Genomic DNA, 13,720 nt, shown 5'->3' with positions numbered 1-13,720 from the left:
CAAGACATGATTATTTAACAACAAGCCTATAATGGTAGAGGCTGGAATCTCCTGCTGAGAAAGGGCCCTATTGCGTTGGGCTCTATGCAGATTGAGAGAGCTTTTCGGGCCTGAAGAACGTTCTGTCTAAATAGTTGAGAGACAAAGGGAAGTAGGGAGGGTGAATTTTGGCCCCTAAATTGCCATATGGGAGCCGAGGCTCAAAGAATGACTTCTGTAAGGTAAATCCAATGCAAAGTTGGGAATTAAGCATATACAGGCAGTCCCCGGGTTACATGGATCCGACTTACATTGGATCCCTACTTCCAAACGGAGTGAGGCAACCCCGCACTAGCTGCTTCCCCCCAGCAGACCAGGGAGATACGAAGCTAGCGTGCCCCCCCCCCCCCCCCCGAGCAGACTAGGGAGACGCGGAGCGGCTTTTCTCAGCAGACACCTGAGAATAAAGGACTGAGGGAAGTGAGGTGTGGGAGAATAAAACTGAGCACTGGAGAAATGTTTGGCTAGAGTTTCCCCTACAATATGTACCAGTTCCGACTTACATACAAATTCAACTTAAGAACAAACCTACAGTCCCTATCTTGTATGTAACCTGGGGACTGCCTGTACAGGGCTCGCCAAGCGGCAGCGAGCCCTGCTCGCCAGCCGTATGGTTCGGCATGCTGCGCATGCACTTATTGCGCTGCACCGCTGTGCCAGCTTGTAATCTATTCACCACGGGCGAGTAGATTACACTAATGGTCGAGCTCTGAGCATGGATCTCCTGGATCCCCGTCTAGTGCCTCAATCCCACAGCTGCCAGGTTTCCTAGTATAAAATATGCAGAGGAAATAATTGTTCTGTTCTTATCTACTATATAACTGAGAGAGTTTGTCTGTCCAAGAACTCCTCCCAAACGGTGAGAACTAGGACTACCGAATTTGGTAGGCAGCTTCCTGTTGTTACAACTTAAAGCAGCGTAAGGGTTTGGTTATGCCAGGAAAATGGGATGTGCCTGGAATGGGATTGCTTCTCATCAAACCAAACAGAGGAGGAAGTTACAGCAAGGTGACTGGGAGTTGGGAACCTGCCTTCTATTCACAAAGTAGGAATGGGGGATGTTGAGCAATGAAAGTCAGGACTCCTGGGTTTTCTGCCTAATTCTGGGTCTGAGTGAGGACATGGTTCCAGCAGAGAAACTAGGAGTCAGGACTCCTTGGTCTTCATTGTGGCTCTTCCGCTGTGTCTGGACGTAACACGGTGTCTTGCTTCCCTGTCTGCACCTGCTGCAGAGGTGTGTTGCGACCCAGTTTCAATTCATACATCCTGGAGATCTCTGCTGAAGGTGGCCGCGTGTTTACAGATTTGACTGGTTTTCCCCAGCGTGACCACATTTGGGCTGTTAAAACTTCACCAGCTTGAGAGTCCACCTGATCCCCTCCCCTCCCAGGAACCTTCCACTAGTCCTGCCCTGGAGCAGCCACTTGGGGGGAAGAGCCAGGAACTTGGTCAGTGTGGGTCATGTGATCTCCAGCCCATAACACCTACAGCCCGGCACATTGTGGTGTTTGTGTTTGACTAAGCTCATTGCTTTCGCTAATTATCCCCATCCCTATCTCCCACCATCTCTATTTCAGTGACTTCCTACCACTCCCCTTGGTTTCCTCAGCTGTCTCCTCACCTGTACAGCCCTAACAGTCCAATCCCATCCCATTTATTATTCCTCGCTAGCAGCAGACTGTATTTGAACTCACAACCTCAGTCCTTTGAGTCCTCTAATCTCCTCTCAGTCTCGCCGCTTGGAAGCTGCTAGTACTCTTGCCTTTATTGGAGGAACCAGCCAAGCTCCCGTCATGCTAGGTGCTGTGCAAACCCCTAGTAAGAGAGATTAATCCAAAGAGACATGATAAAATGTGGGAAGGGAAAGCGCTGAGAGTGGGATGCAGTCCTAGTGAGTACCCAGCCTGTGTTCTAACCACTGGATCATGCTGCCTCCTTCATTGCCCTTTCTCATTGGCTCTCCTGATGACAAGTTAGGGGGATGAAACACCGCTCTTTCTTCTGTCCTTCCTGGAAGCAGCCGTGCTAAACTTTTTCCATTCTAGGCTATTTGCAAAGCAGTTTGCCCGAGTGATTTATTTAGGATGTTTTGCTAGTGCACATTTCTGGAGTCCCTTGCATCAGTTTATTTAGGGGACAAACACCTCCCCCCCGTGGGTTTTCTTATCTTGTGACTGAAATAATCCGCCCACCCTTGCCTTTTCAGAATAACACCAAGAACCTGTTTGTGTTCTCCAAGACAATGTTCAATGGCTCTTCAATCGCTCTCCAGGGTGAGTAGCTTCAGAGGTCTTGAAATTAGGGATGTAAAATCTCATTTAATTAGGTAACTAGTTAAGCATGGTTTAATAATTTCATGATTCGGCAGGACAGGTGGGGGCTGTGCCAGTTAATCATAACCGGAAAGTGTCACCTAGTAAAGGTGACGCTAACCAGTTAATCATCTACAGCCCTACCTGAAACATGGCTTAGAACAGGGAGGGGTGTTGTGTGTATGATAACTGGGCCTCCCAATATCCATCAGCTAAACCATGCAAAACGTTTGAGCCAAAACAGGGGAGACCCAGATGTGTAAAGCTCCTAAAGCCCAATGGGGGCAGGATTTTCAGATTCCATAGAGCATTTGGGGGATGTCTGGCCATTTTCTAACCATTTTCCTAACGTTTTCCACAAAGCTTCATCTCGGTTCACGTGGTTCCTTGAAAACTATTTGCTAATGGGAAACTGTGTCAAAGAAGATCTAGCATGCTGTGAGAAGCATATGCCTAAGTGTTTGCATGTTCAGCCCTTCATTAGGAGCCTAAATACAGAGTTTACGGAGCTCGGTTTTAGGCAACCAGATTTGAAACCTTTCATCTCAGCTTTCCTGAGAGGGGAATACTAAATCTTAAAGAACTGGAGCTGTCCAATAAACGGAAAGAACTCTGTGATAGGTAACTCACTGAGCTGGGGCATTTAAAAATGTCCTGTTTTGAAAAGCCCTTTGGATTCTATCAAAATACTACTCTGTTATGTGTCATTTCAGCAGCTGCTATGCTATGTGCTCAGAACTCCAGGGAGAGAGAGAAAACATTTAAAACAGCCCCAGTGTTCAGCGAAGATCAGCAGCGACAGTTGTGCATGTCACCAAGGAACATACAAAATATGTGTCTCGTCCTATTGTTGGGAGCCAGGGACAATGTTCCAAAGCATCACAAAATGTCTTTGCTTTTTTTTAAAAAAAATAAAAAATCTCAGTTGCAAAAGAATATGAAACACAGGCCCTGAGTTAGCAGGATAACTAAGTTTTCAGCATGGAATCTGTTTCTGTTGAAGCTAATGAGTAGAACTCTGCAAATCCACAGATACCTGTTTTATATTTACAGCTACAAAGTTTGTATCTGCACAGGGCTCTGCTAGTGAGTCCCTTGTGCTGTATTGCTGAGCTCAGGGGTTTAAAACCTGCATGTCGGCTCCCCCAGCATCACATGATGGACTGGCAAATGATGAGATTTTGAAAAATGATTAATAAAAACACACCTCGTGTTTTGATTTCTGGTATCAGATGCTTGAGGGAGTCAGATTTTCTGGCTTGTCTTGAGTCTCATCTGATTGTGTAAATTCAGTGGTTGGGGCTTTAAGTGCCGGAGATCAGCTGAGCTGGCAACGCTTCAAGTGAGGGATGTAACAGCAACATGCTGGGGGTTGACGTTCTCTGGCAGCCACACACAGGGTGGATTTGCTTAGTGCCTGTACCCTGGAGAGGAAGCGAGAGAAACTGAAAGGAAAACTGACCCATTGCGGATTGGCCCTTCCAGCTGAACAAGGTCCCTGGGCCTGTGGAGTCCCAAATATTCAGCCTTTGCTGGTGGGACAGAAGCAAATTGGTCTCTCTCCGAAAAAGATGTTGTGTGGCTTGAGTTCTGACCAGAGACGTGGGAGAGCTGGTTTTTGCTTCTGGCTCAACTGCTGACCCGACCCATCCCTGCCTCAGTTTCCCTGTCTGTGAAGTGGGGTTAATGATACTCCTTTCCTCTCCCTCCCCGCCCCAGCTCCCCTTGCAAAATAATTTCAGATTTACAGCCTCTCCCCGACTTACGAACTGGTTACAGACCAAGCAATTGGTCATAACTCGGTTTGTTCGTAAATCGGACCCCATAGAGTTACACACGACCGCGCTGTTCATAAGCACGGATCGCATTTGTAACTCGGGGTCCGCCTTTTATGACAGCTTCGGTCGTAAATGCGAACAGTCGTAAGTCCTTCCAAGTTTAGCATCTTCTAATCTTATCTAATCTCCGGTCTCACCCCCATCACACCACTACATACTCTGGTGGTGGGGGAAGGGCTCCCCGTTTTATCTCCATATTTTTTCCAATGTTGATGTTATCTCTGTGTTTTTCTGTTGAGGAGGCAAACGGCTTGCATTGCACCCTGTCGTGATCAATGACTCGTGCAGCCCCCCAGGAGAGATTCAGGTGCCACCCCGCTGATTATCAGAGTGCCCACAGCAGGCAGCATGCAGTGCTACTGGTGGTGCACATCCATGCGTGCCCTGGTGCACATACAAATGTATTCCACACGTGGAAAAAACTAGAAGGATTATGGGTCATGACTGCCGGGGTGTTGGGTGCTCGCTGGCTGGGTGATGAAGGTTCCTCTGTTTTGCAGTGCTGCCAAAGGCGTGCTCCCCGGGGCTGACCCTCAACCTGACCTGGTACCTGCGGAGCTCCCATTGTCACAACGAAGTCTACATAGATGTAAGCCCCTCCGTGTCCTCGTGGCCTGGGCTCTGCTTGCTGGGTGATGAGGGGAGCAGGAGACGCTTGGGAAAGGCGGAGGAAGTGGGGTGACTGGATGGACGAGGGATTCAGAACAGATTGGTTGGCATGAGAGTAGGGATGTTAGAGTTTAACTGATTAACCAATTAGCTGATGCTTTGCTGTGGCAGTGCAGCAAAGTCTCCTCCCCAGGAGCCGGGTGAGGAAGGGCTGCCAGCTCTGCTTCTGGGGAGACTTTGCTACAGGCTCTGAAGAATAAAGCTAATCGATATACTGCAGAGTCCGCAGCATGTGTAACCGCTAAGATTTTTTTAAGCAATTACACGGTTACCAAATTAAATGATTACCATCCCTACATGAGAGCTCTGAGCATAGAGGCCTTTTACACCTACTCTCCCAGAGGGACCCTTGTCCAGTGGTTAGAGCAGGAGCCAGGAGTGCTGGGTTCTATTCCTGGCACTCAGAGTGTAGTGCGTGAGACTGGGGAATGGTGTCTGGTCGGGATTCCTGGCTTCTGTTCCCAACTGTACCATGGATTCCCTATAATCCTGGGCGAGTTCTTTTCCCCACCCCATGCCTCAGTTTCCCCTCTGTGAAACGAGGATGATACTGACCTTGCAAGTGAATGGTGGGAGCTGGGTTTGGGAGGCATCATTAATGTGTATAAATCGCTTTGGAGCCATTGGATGGAAGACGCCCCAGTACAAACTATCGTTAAAATCCTTTAGTGTCAGGGAGTGGGGGAGGAGGGGACAGTGGGGACATGTGGTACTGTTGTTGGCGTGGAGGTATTTTAGGGATTTTCTCAATTTTAAGGAAAATTTAGAATTGCCAATCTGGGACAGTTAAACCAGATTAATGATTTGTGTGGCTGCTCCTTTGGAATAAGTGGCCTTAATTCAGTGGAGTTGAATTCACTGAAATTCAGATTAATGAAATTAAGGTCACTGAATGTCCACATGGAGCAATAGAGAAATCTCTTGAATCACAGAATCCTAGAGCTGGAAGAGACCTCAGGAGTCATTGAGTCCAGCCCCCTGGCCAAAGCAGGACCAATCCCAACTCAATCATCCCAGCCAGGGCTTTGTCCAGCTGGGACTTAAACACCTCTAGGGATGGAGATTCCACCGCTCCCTAGGGAACCCAGCCCAGTGCTTCACCACCCTCCTAGGGAAATAGTTGTTCCTAATATCCAACCTAGACCTCCCACAGTGAAATCTGAGACCATTGCTCCTCCTTCCGCCATCTGTCACCATTGAGAAGAACCTCTTCATCCTTTTTGGAACCTTCCTTAGGTAGCTGAGTGCTGCTATCACATCCCCCTGCACTCTTCTCTTGGTAATGGTGACTGTAATATAATTAGCATCCCTGTGGTAGCGGAAACACCAGAGCAGCCCACCACTATAGCATTTAATTTCAGATAGGGGAACTAAGCAAAAATGTGTAGGAAGTTAATTATACATTAAAAGGTACAGTGCCAAAAGTAAAAAGTTTTCATGCTTAGTGATTTCAAAGACCCGATAATACAGTCTCTACTTAAATGTGTGCCCCAGATTAAAAAACATAATCAGAGAAGCTAAAAACAAAGTAAAAGAAGCAATAAGAGTTCAAAAGGATCATTTAAAAAGTGGAAGTTAAATCCTAGTGAGGGAAATAGAAAGGACTCTGGCATAAACTCTAGCAAACAAAATGTACAAAATATAATTAGGAAGGTCAAAAAGGAATTAGAAGAACAGTGAGCCAAAAACTCAAAGGTAACAGGAAAAACATTAAGCCCAGGCGACCCCCGCACTTACGACCTAATTGGTTCCTGGAGAACCATTGTAAGTCAAACCCTTATTTCCCATAGGCGCAATGTTATAAGTAGCGGTTCTGTTCCTGGAAACCCATTTCATACCCTAAAAATACCAAAATTGACTACAGAAATGGAGGAAAACTAAACTAAATGGTTCAAATAATGCACAAAAATAACTAAAAAGTGAAAACCGACGTGGCGGAGACGCTCACCGTTCAAGCAGGAGCTGCAGACTGGAGAGTCTGACTGACCTTGTGTGTTTCCTGTTTTGGGATGATGCATGGAGTCTGCGTTGAATCTGTCATAAATGCGAGTGGCGGACGTACATTGGGGGGTTTTAGGAGCTCTCTCGCATGGGGAAAAAAATGGTTGGAAATGTGGGGGGTCATAAGTCGGGTGTTCGTAAGTCTGGGGTCGCCTGTACTTCAGAAACAGGAAGCCTTCTAAACACCCAGGGGCCGCTGGACAATTGAGATGCTAAAGGAGCAATGAAGGGAGACAAGACCATTGTGGAGAAACTGAATGAATTCTTTGCATCAGTCTTCACGGCTGAGGATGTGAGGGATATTCCCAAATCTGAGCCGTTCTTTGACAGATCGGAGGAGAGGTGTCATTAGAGGATATTTTAGAAAAAATTGATAAATTAATGAGTCACCAGGATCAGATGGTATTCACCCTACTGTTCTGAAAGAACTCATGTGAAATTGGAGAACAACTAACTGGTTTGTAACCAGTCATTTAAATCAGTGTATATACCAGATGACTGGAGCATAGTTAATGTGACACCAGCTTCTTAAAATAATTCCAGAGGTGATTCTAGCAATTATAGACCAGTAAGTCTAACTATAGTACCAGGCAAACTGGTTGAAACGATAGTAAAGAAGGGTATGTCTATACTTTCAAGAGAGCGATGCAAATGAAGCCGGGATTTACATATCCCGTACTTCATTTGCATAATTGCATTATGGCGCTATTTCAAAATAGCGCTATTTAGAAGTAACAAACGCGGTGTAGATGCAGCTATTTCAGGAGAACACCCTTCCCATGAAATAACCCTTATTCCTCATAAAATGAGGTTTAACAGTTATTTCGAAAGAAGGGTGTTCTCCCGAAATAGCCTCATCTATGCTGCGTTTGTTACTTCTAAATAGCGCCATAATGCGATTATGCAAACGTAACGGGATTATGTAAATCCCGGCTTCATTTGCAATTTCGAATGTCTTCATTTGCATGAGGGTGCAAGTGTAGACATCCAAACAGAGTTGTCACACAGAGCTGAACATGTTTTATTGGGGAAAATTCAACATGGTTTTTGTAAAGTGAAATTGTGCCTCACCAAACTGCTATAATTCTTTGAAGGGGTTTAAAAGCATGTGGACAAGTGGGATCCAGTGAATATGCTGTACTTAGTTTTTCAGAGAGCCTCTGACAAGGTCTCTCACCAAGAGTTGGTAAGCACAGTAAACTGTCATGGGATAAGGAGGACGGTCCTGTTATGGATTGGTAACTGATTAAGACAGGAAACAAAGGGTAGGAATAAATGGTCGGTTTTCCAAATGGAGAGAGGTGACTAGTGGTGCCCCGTAGGGGTCTGTACTTGGACCAGAGCTGTTCAACACATTTCTAAGGGTACATCTACACTACAGCGTTAATTCGAGTTAACTTAATTAGAAATAGTTAATTCGAATTAAGCTAATTCATATTAACGCATCTACATACAAAAGCTATTTCAAAATAGCGTTTTGCTATTTCAAAATATCGTGTCCACACTGAGTGGACCCTGAACCGAAGTTAAGGCTGGCCGGAACCAGTGTCGGCAGGGCATCAGGTTAGGAATTAGTGTGTGGTGCTGCTGTCTGAGGCTAACTGAGCTCTGTGCTTAAAGGGACCCTACCCCCACCCTGGACAGACAGTTGTCAGGGTTCCCCGCTTGCTTGTTTACCTCAATGAGGGACAGCAAAGCATTCCTGTCTTGGAGTGCCCTGAGTGCCCGCACTCAGGACACCGCAGCACTCGGCCACATGGAGCCAGAGCTGCCCCTGGGCACGCCGGTGCATCTCGTGGGGTTGTTGCCCTCAGCCCAGCTGCACTTGCTGCAGGCTGCCATCCGAGGAGTCCATAGGGGGGCTGTCAGGATCCAGGAGTCCCTGCGGGAGAACATCCACCCCGAAGAGCCCTCAGAGCCACCGCGGTTCTCCCCACTGGGGGCTCGTGCCCATTCCTCCCTCACGTCCTTCCACTTATCCTGGGAGGAGGGAGCTGGAAGGGGAAAGTGAGGGGAAGCTCAGGGCCCAGGGTTGGGGGTCTTGCCAGACCAACTTGATTTTCATCAAACCTGCTCCTGGGTTCGCATGTGGCCTTTGGTGGCCAGGCTGGCAGCTATCCTGCTATAGATGGCCGCATTCCTCCGTCTAGTGTGGAGATCATGGACCTTGGGGGCATCCCTCCCAAACCTGAATAAGGTCCAGGATCTCCATCCTGGACCAGGAAGGCGCCTGCCTTCTCCAGCCCCTGTCAGGCTCCTGGGAGCTGGCAGACTGCTCCTGGGGAGTGGTGGAGGGCTGGCTGCCAGTGGCTTGCTGGCTTATGTTTTGGGGCCACTGGGTCAGGGGCCCCAGTGGCCACTTCTGGCTCTGGGCTGACAGGCTTGGAGCTGGCATAGGCGCTGTGGCCAGGGTCTACCCCTTTAATGGCTCCAGTGCTGGGGGAGAGGAGAGTAAGTTTTCCTGATTGTGCCCAGAGTGGCCACCAGGGCTCCCTGGGAAGGGCTGGAGGCCACCTATTTCGAATTAAGTGTCTACACAGCACTTAATTCAAAATAGCTATTCAAATATTTCGAAAATGGTGGAAAATGAGATTTACCAAATATGAATTAAAGTTGGCATGTATAGACACTATTAAAGTTAATTCGAAATAACAGCTGTTGTTTCCAATTAACTTTGCAGCATAGACATACCCTGAATGATTTGGAAAAAGAGGAAAATGGTGAGGAGGCAAAATTTGCAGATGATAAAAAACAACTCAAGATAATTCTGTCCAAAGCTGAATGCAGAAAGTTACAAAGAGATTTCACAAAACTGAGTGACTGGGCAACCAAATGGCAGATGAAATTTAATGCTGATAAATGCAAAGTAATGCACATTGGAAGTCATAATCCCAGTTCTCCATACAAAATGATGGGGTCTAAATTAGCTGTTGCCACTCAAGAAAGAGATCTTGGAGGCATTGGAGATAGTTCTCTGAAAACATCCACCCAGTGTGCAGTGGCAGCGAATAAAGTGAACACAATGTTGGGGATAGATAGTAAGACAGAAAATATCATATTGCCTCTGTATGAACCCATGGTATGTCCACGTCTTGAAATTACGGGCAGATGTGGGCGCCTCTTCTCAAAAAAGATACATTGAAATTGGAAAAGGTTCAGAAAAGGACAACACAAATGATGAGGCGTATGGAACGGCTTCCGTATGAGGAGAGATTAAGACTGGGGCTTTTCAGATTGGGAAAGAGAGAACTGGGGGGAGAGGGAGGATATGAAGAGGTCTGTAACAGTGTTTCCTGATTTTATTTGGCCACAGAACCCTTTTCAGCTTAAAATAATTTCAAGGAACCCAGAGTAAAATTTGGCAAGTGCAAAAAAAAAAAAAAAAAAAGCCCCTCCAGAACTGGTTGAGCAAAAAAACCTGCAAAATACTCTGTCTCTTTAAGAGGGGGCGGGGCAATGCCGCGTTCTCGCGGAACCCTTACTTTCGCTTTGCGGAACCCTGAAGTTCCACGGAGCACCAATTGGGAAACACTGGTCTATAAATCATGGGGTATGGAGACAGTAACTGAGGACGTGTTATTTACTGATAACATAAGAACTAGGAGTCGCCAGATGTATTAATAGGCAGCCGGTTCAAAACAAAGGAAAGGAAAGGAAATATTTCTTCACCCAACGTACAGTCAGCCTGTGGAATTCCTTGCCAGAGGATGCTGTGAGGGCCAAGACTATAGCAGGGTACCAAAAAAGAGCTGAATAGGTCCCTCAATGGCTATTCGCCAGGCTGGGCAGGGCGGTGTCCTTACCTCTGTTTGCCAGTAGCTGGGGATGGGCAACGGGAGGGAATATTTGATCCCCTGGTCTGTTCATTCCCTCTGGGGCACCTGGCACTGGTCACGGTTGGCAGACAGGACACCGGGCTAGATGGGCCTTTGGTCTGGCCCTTCTTGTGTGAACTAAAAGCTGTGAATTTAAACCAGATTCATTCACAGTTCTTTCCCTTGGGGGGAGCTGAAGGGGAGGAGGGTGTTGATTTTTTTCCACTCGTTTGCTGGGAAATGACCCCTCCCTGCTGGACTCTCCTTGATGCACAATGTCATGGCTACCCCTGGGGGGAAGGGAGGGGGCGGCTCACCCGCCCTTCTCTCTAGGATGTTGGCCGGAGCATACTGAGCGGGTGATGGGCTATTGGGATCAGTCTGGTCAGGAAGATCTCTGGGCCTCGGTTCTAGTCTCTCCCCACCCCTGCAGGAGAAGAGAGCAGAGATTTACCTGGCAAACTACAAGATGGAGATGGAGCCGAAGAGCTCTGGCCAGTACATGCTGCACACCTACAAACCCTTCAACTGCAGCCACCCGATCCCCCTGGAGGTGAGTTCCCTCTGGGGCTGAGGGCTGGGAAACCTGGGGTGGGGGGGCTGGGCAGAGAACAGAGCCCAGATCTCTCCATTTGAACAGCGCTCTTAGGAATGGGAGTGCGGGGCGGTGTCTGGTGGCTGGGAGGTCCTGGGGGGGCCAGTTTGGGGGGTGCCCTTGTCATGGGGGGCAATACAAGCGCAGGCTGATTGTGTGGGCAGGTGGGGTGGCTTGTGGCCCTGGGGATTCTCATTCAGCTGCTTGAAAAAGAAGAGTAGCTGGGGGCTCTTTGGCTGTTGGAGGGTCTGGGGGCCCTGATGGCTGCGGGGATCCCGGGGTGCCCCCCTGCTTTCTGCCAGCTGCTCTTGGTGACTCTCCTCTCTCTCTTGCTTTCGCTGAATATGGAGGCGTTCAAGCTCCCTGCCCACATGGATCACCCCAAGGAATTGCAGGTGAGTAATCCCACTCCACCCTCGACAAGGGCTGCTGCCACCCCCTGCTGCTGCCTCTTTATCAGAGGCAGCAGCACAGGGTGACAGGCAGCTAGTCCACAAGGGGATCTGTTTTTTAAACTAGTGCCCCTCATAGACCAGCTCCTACCTGGCACCCCCTGCTGCTGCCTCTTAATAGAGGCAGCAGCACGGAGTGGCAGGGGGCTCTTTGGGAGGGAGGCGCATTGTCTGCCAGCCCCACCCCCGGGAGCTAAAGACTAGTCGACTAACCGGAAAGAATTCATGAGGTTATTTGACTATTCCATTGACTAATATTTAACATCACTAGCCCAGAACTCTTTGGGATCTGGGGTTGGATTCTTTATGGGTGGTTATGCCAGAGCAGTGCTAGGGGGCGCTGTGCTGCAGGCAGCCGGTTGGGTGACTTATCGGGGGCGTTCCCACCTCACAGCCAGTGCTGGTGCTAAGGGGTGCAGTAGAGGGTTTTTCCCCCTCCAGATCGGTGTAGACCCCAATGCTCTGTATCCATCGAGGGACAATCAGGGTAAGAGGCTGATGCTCATGCTGAAGGTAGAGCCAATGGAGTCAGCTGCAAGCCCTGGTACCCCAGCTGAATTATGTTCCTAGGAGTTTCTTTCTGGCCTCCCTGTGCTTCCCCTCTGCAGTTTCAACAGGACAGCAATTCTTCCCCCTCCTAAATGCATGAGCTGAGGTTATTTCTTAGTTGCAATGGAAAAATATTTTGCTGCTCTTGTGAGATATGATACAGGGAGAAATGTTCCTTTGCCTGCTACCTGTCACAGTATTATATCTACAGCATCCATAATTCAAAATGATCTGGACAATGTGGAGAAATAGTCTGAGGTAAATAGGATGAAGTTGAATAAGGACAAATGCAAAGTGCTCCACTTAGGAAGGAACAATCAGTCTCACACGTACAGAATGGGAAGCGACTGTCTAGGAAGGAGTCCGGCAGAAAGGGATGTAGGGCTCATAGTGAACCACAAGCTAAATATGAGTCAACAGTGTGACGCTGTTTCAAAAAAAGCAAACATGATGCTGGGCTACAGGAACAGGAGTGTTGTGAGCAAGACACGAGGAGTCATTCTTCCGCTCTACTCTGTGCTGATTAGGTCTCAATTGGAGTCTTGTGTTCAGTTCTGGGCGCCACATTTCAAGAAAGATGTGGAGAAATTGGAGAAGGATTGGAGGTCTAGATTAAAGGTCTAGAGAACATGACCTATGAGGGAAGACTAAAAGAACTGAGCTTCTTCAGTTTGGAAAGCAGAAGACTGAGAGGGGACAGGACAGCAGTTTTCAGGTATCTAAAAGGGTGTCACGAGGAGGAGGGAGAAAAATTGTTCTCTTTGGCCTCTGAGGCTAGAACAAGAAGCAAGGGGCTTAAACTGCAGCCAGGCAGGTTTAGGTTGCACATTAGGAAAATCTTCCTATCTGTCAGGGTGGTGAAACACTGGAATAAATTGCCTAGGGAGGGTTGTGGACTCTCCATCACTAGAGATATTTAAGAGCACGTTAGACAGACATCTGTCAGGGATGGTCTAGACCGGGGTGGCCAACCCATGGCTCACGAGCCGCATGTGGCTCTTCTCCCCCAAAAGTGCGGCTTGCAAAGCTGCACTTGTGCTCCTCCCCAACTGCCCCGGCTCCCCTGTGTTTACTGGTAGCAATTCAGAATGACGCCCAACATGGCAGCCGTCAACGGGAGCCTGATATGGCCAAAATGCCCAAGCTTGCTTCTTAAAGGAGCAGCCTCCTCTTTTTTGTTTTGTTGTTTGTTTGTTTTTTTGTTTTGCTTGACAATTCTGATGTGGCTTTTCACATTTCTTCTGCCGCTGTTTCGGCTCTCTTTAAATGGGTTGGCAGCCCCTGGTCTAGACAGTGCTGGGTCCTGCCGTGAGGGCAGGGGACTGGACTTGATGACCTCTTGAGCTCCCTTCCAGTTCTAGTGTTCTAGGATTCTGTGATCCGTTCTGTCTGGGATGTTGCAGTGGCAAAAAGCTGCTTTGAAACCAATCCTGAACAGTGGCAAGAAGAG

General features: G+C 48.1%; 1 protein-coding gene across 2 annotated transcripts in view; it reads left to right on the top strand.

Annotated features, from left to right (window-relative positions):
- Window positions 1-13,720, top strand: part of LOC102457390 (Golgi-pH regulating cation channel-like) — a 33,365-nt gene that overhangs the window by 1,359 nt on the left and 18,286 nt on the right. For both annotated transcript variants that reach the window (XM_089769941.1, XM_089769940.1), the window contains exons 2-5: window positions 2,246-2,312; window positions 4,690-4,778; window positions 11,108-11,227; window positions 11,620-11,664. In XM_089769941.1, coding sequence (XP_089626067.1) covers window positions 2,246-2,312; window positions 4,690-4,778; window positions 11,108-11,227; window positions 11,620-11,664 — 321 coding nt within the window. The remainder of the gene's footprint in view (window positions 1-2,245; window positions 2,313-4,689; window positions 4,779-11,107; window positions 11,228-11,619; window positions 11,665-13,720) is intronic.

The sequence above is a fragment of the Pelodiscus sinensis genome, chromosome 18, assembly GCF_052426305.1.
Source record: "Pelodiscus sinensis isolate ZL-2025 chromosome 18, ASM5242630v1, whole genome shotgun sequence".
Taxonomy (NCBI): domain Eukaryota; kingdom Metazoa; phylum Chordata; order Testudines; family Trionychidae; genus Pelodiscus; species Pelodiscus sinensis.
This window is presented reverse-complemented; position numbering and strand designations above follow the sequence as displayed.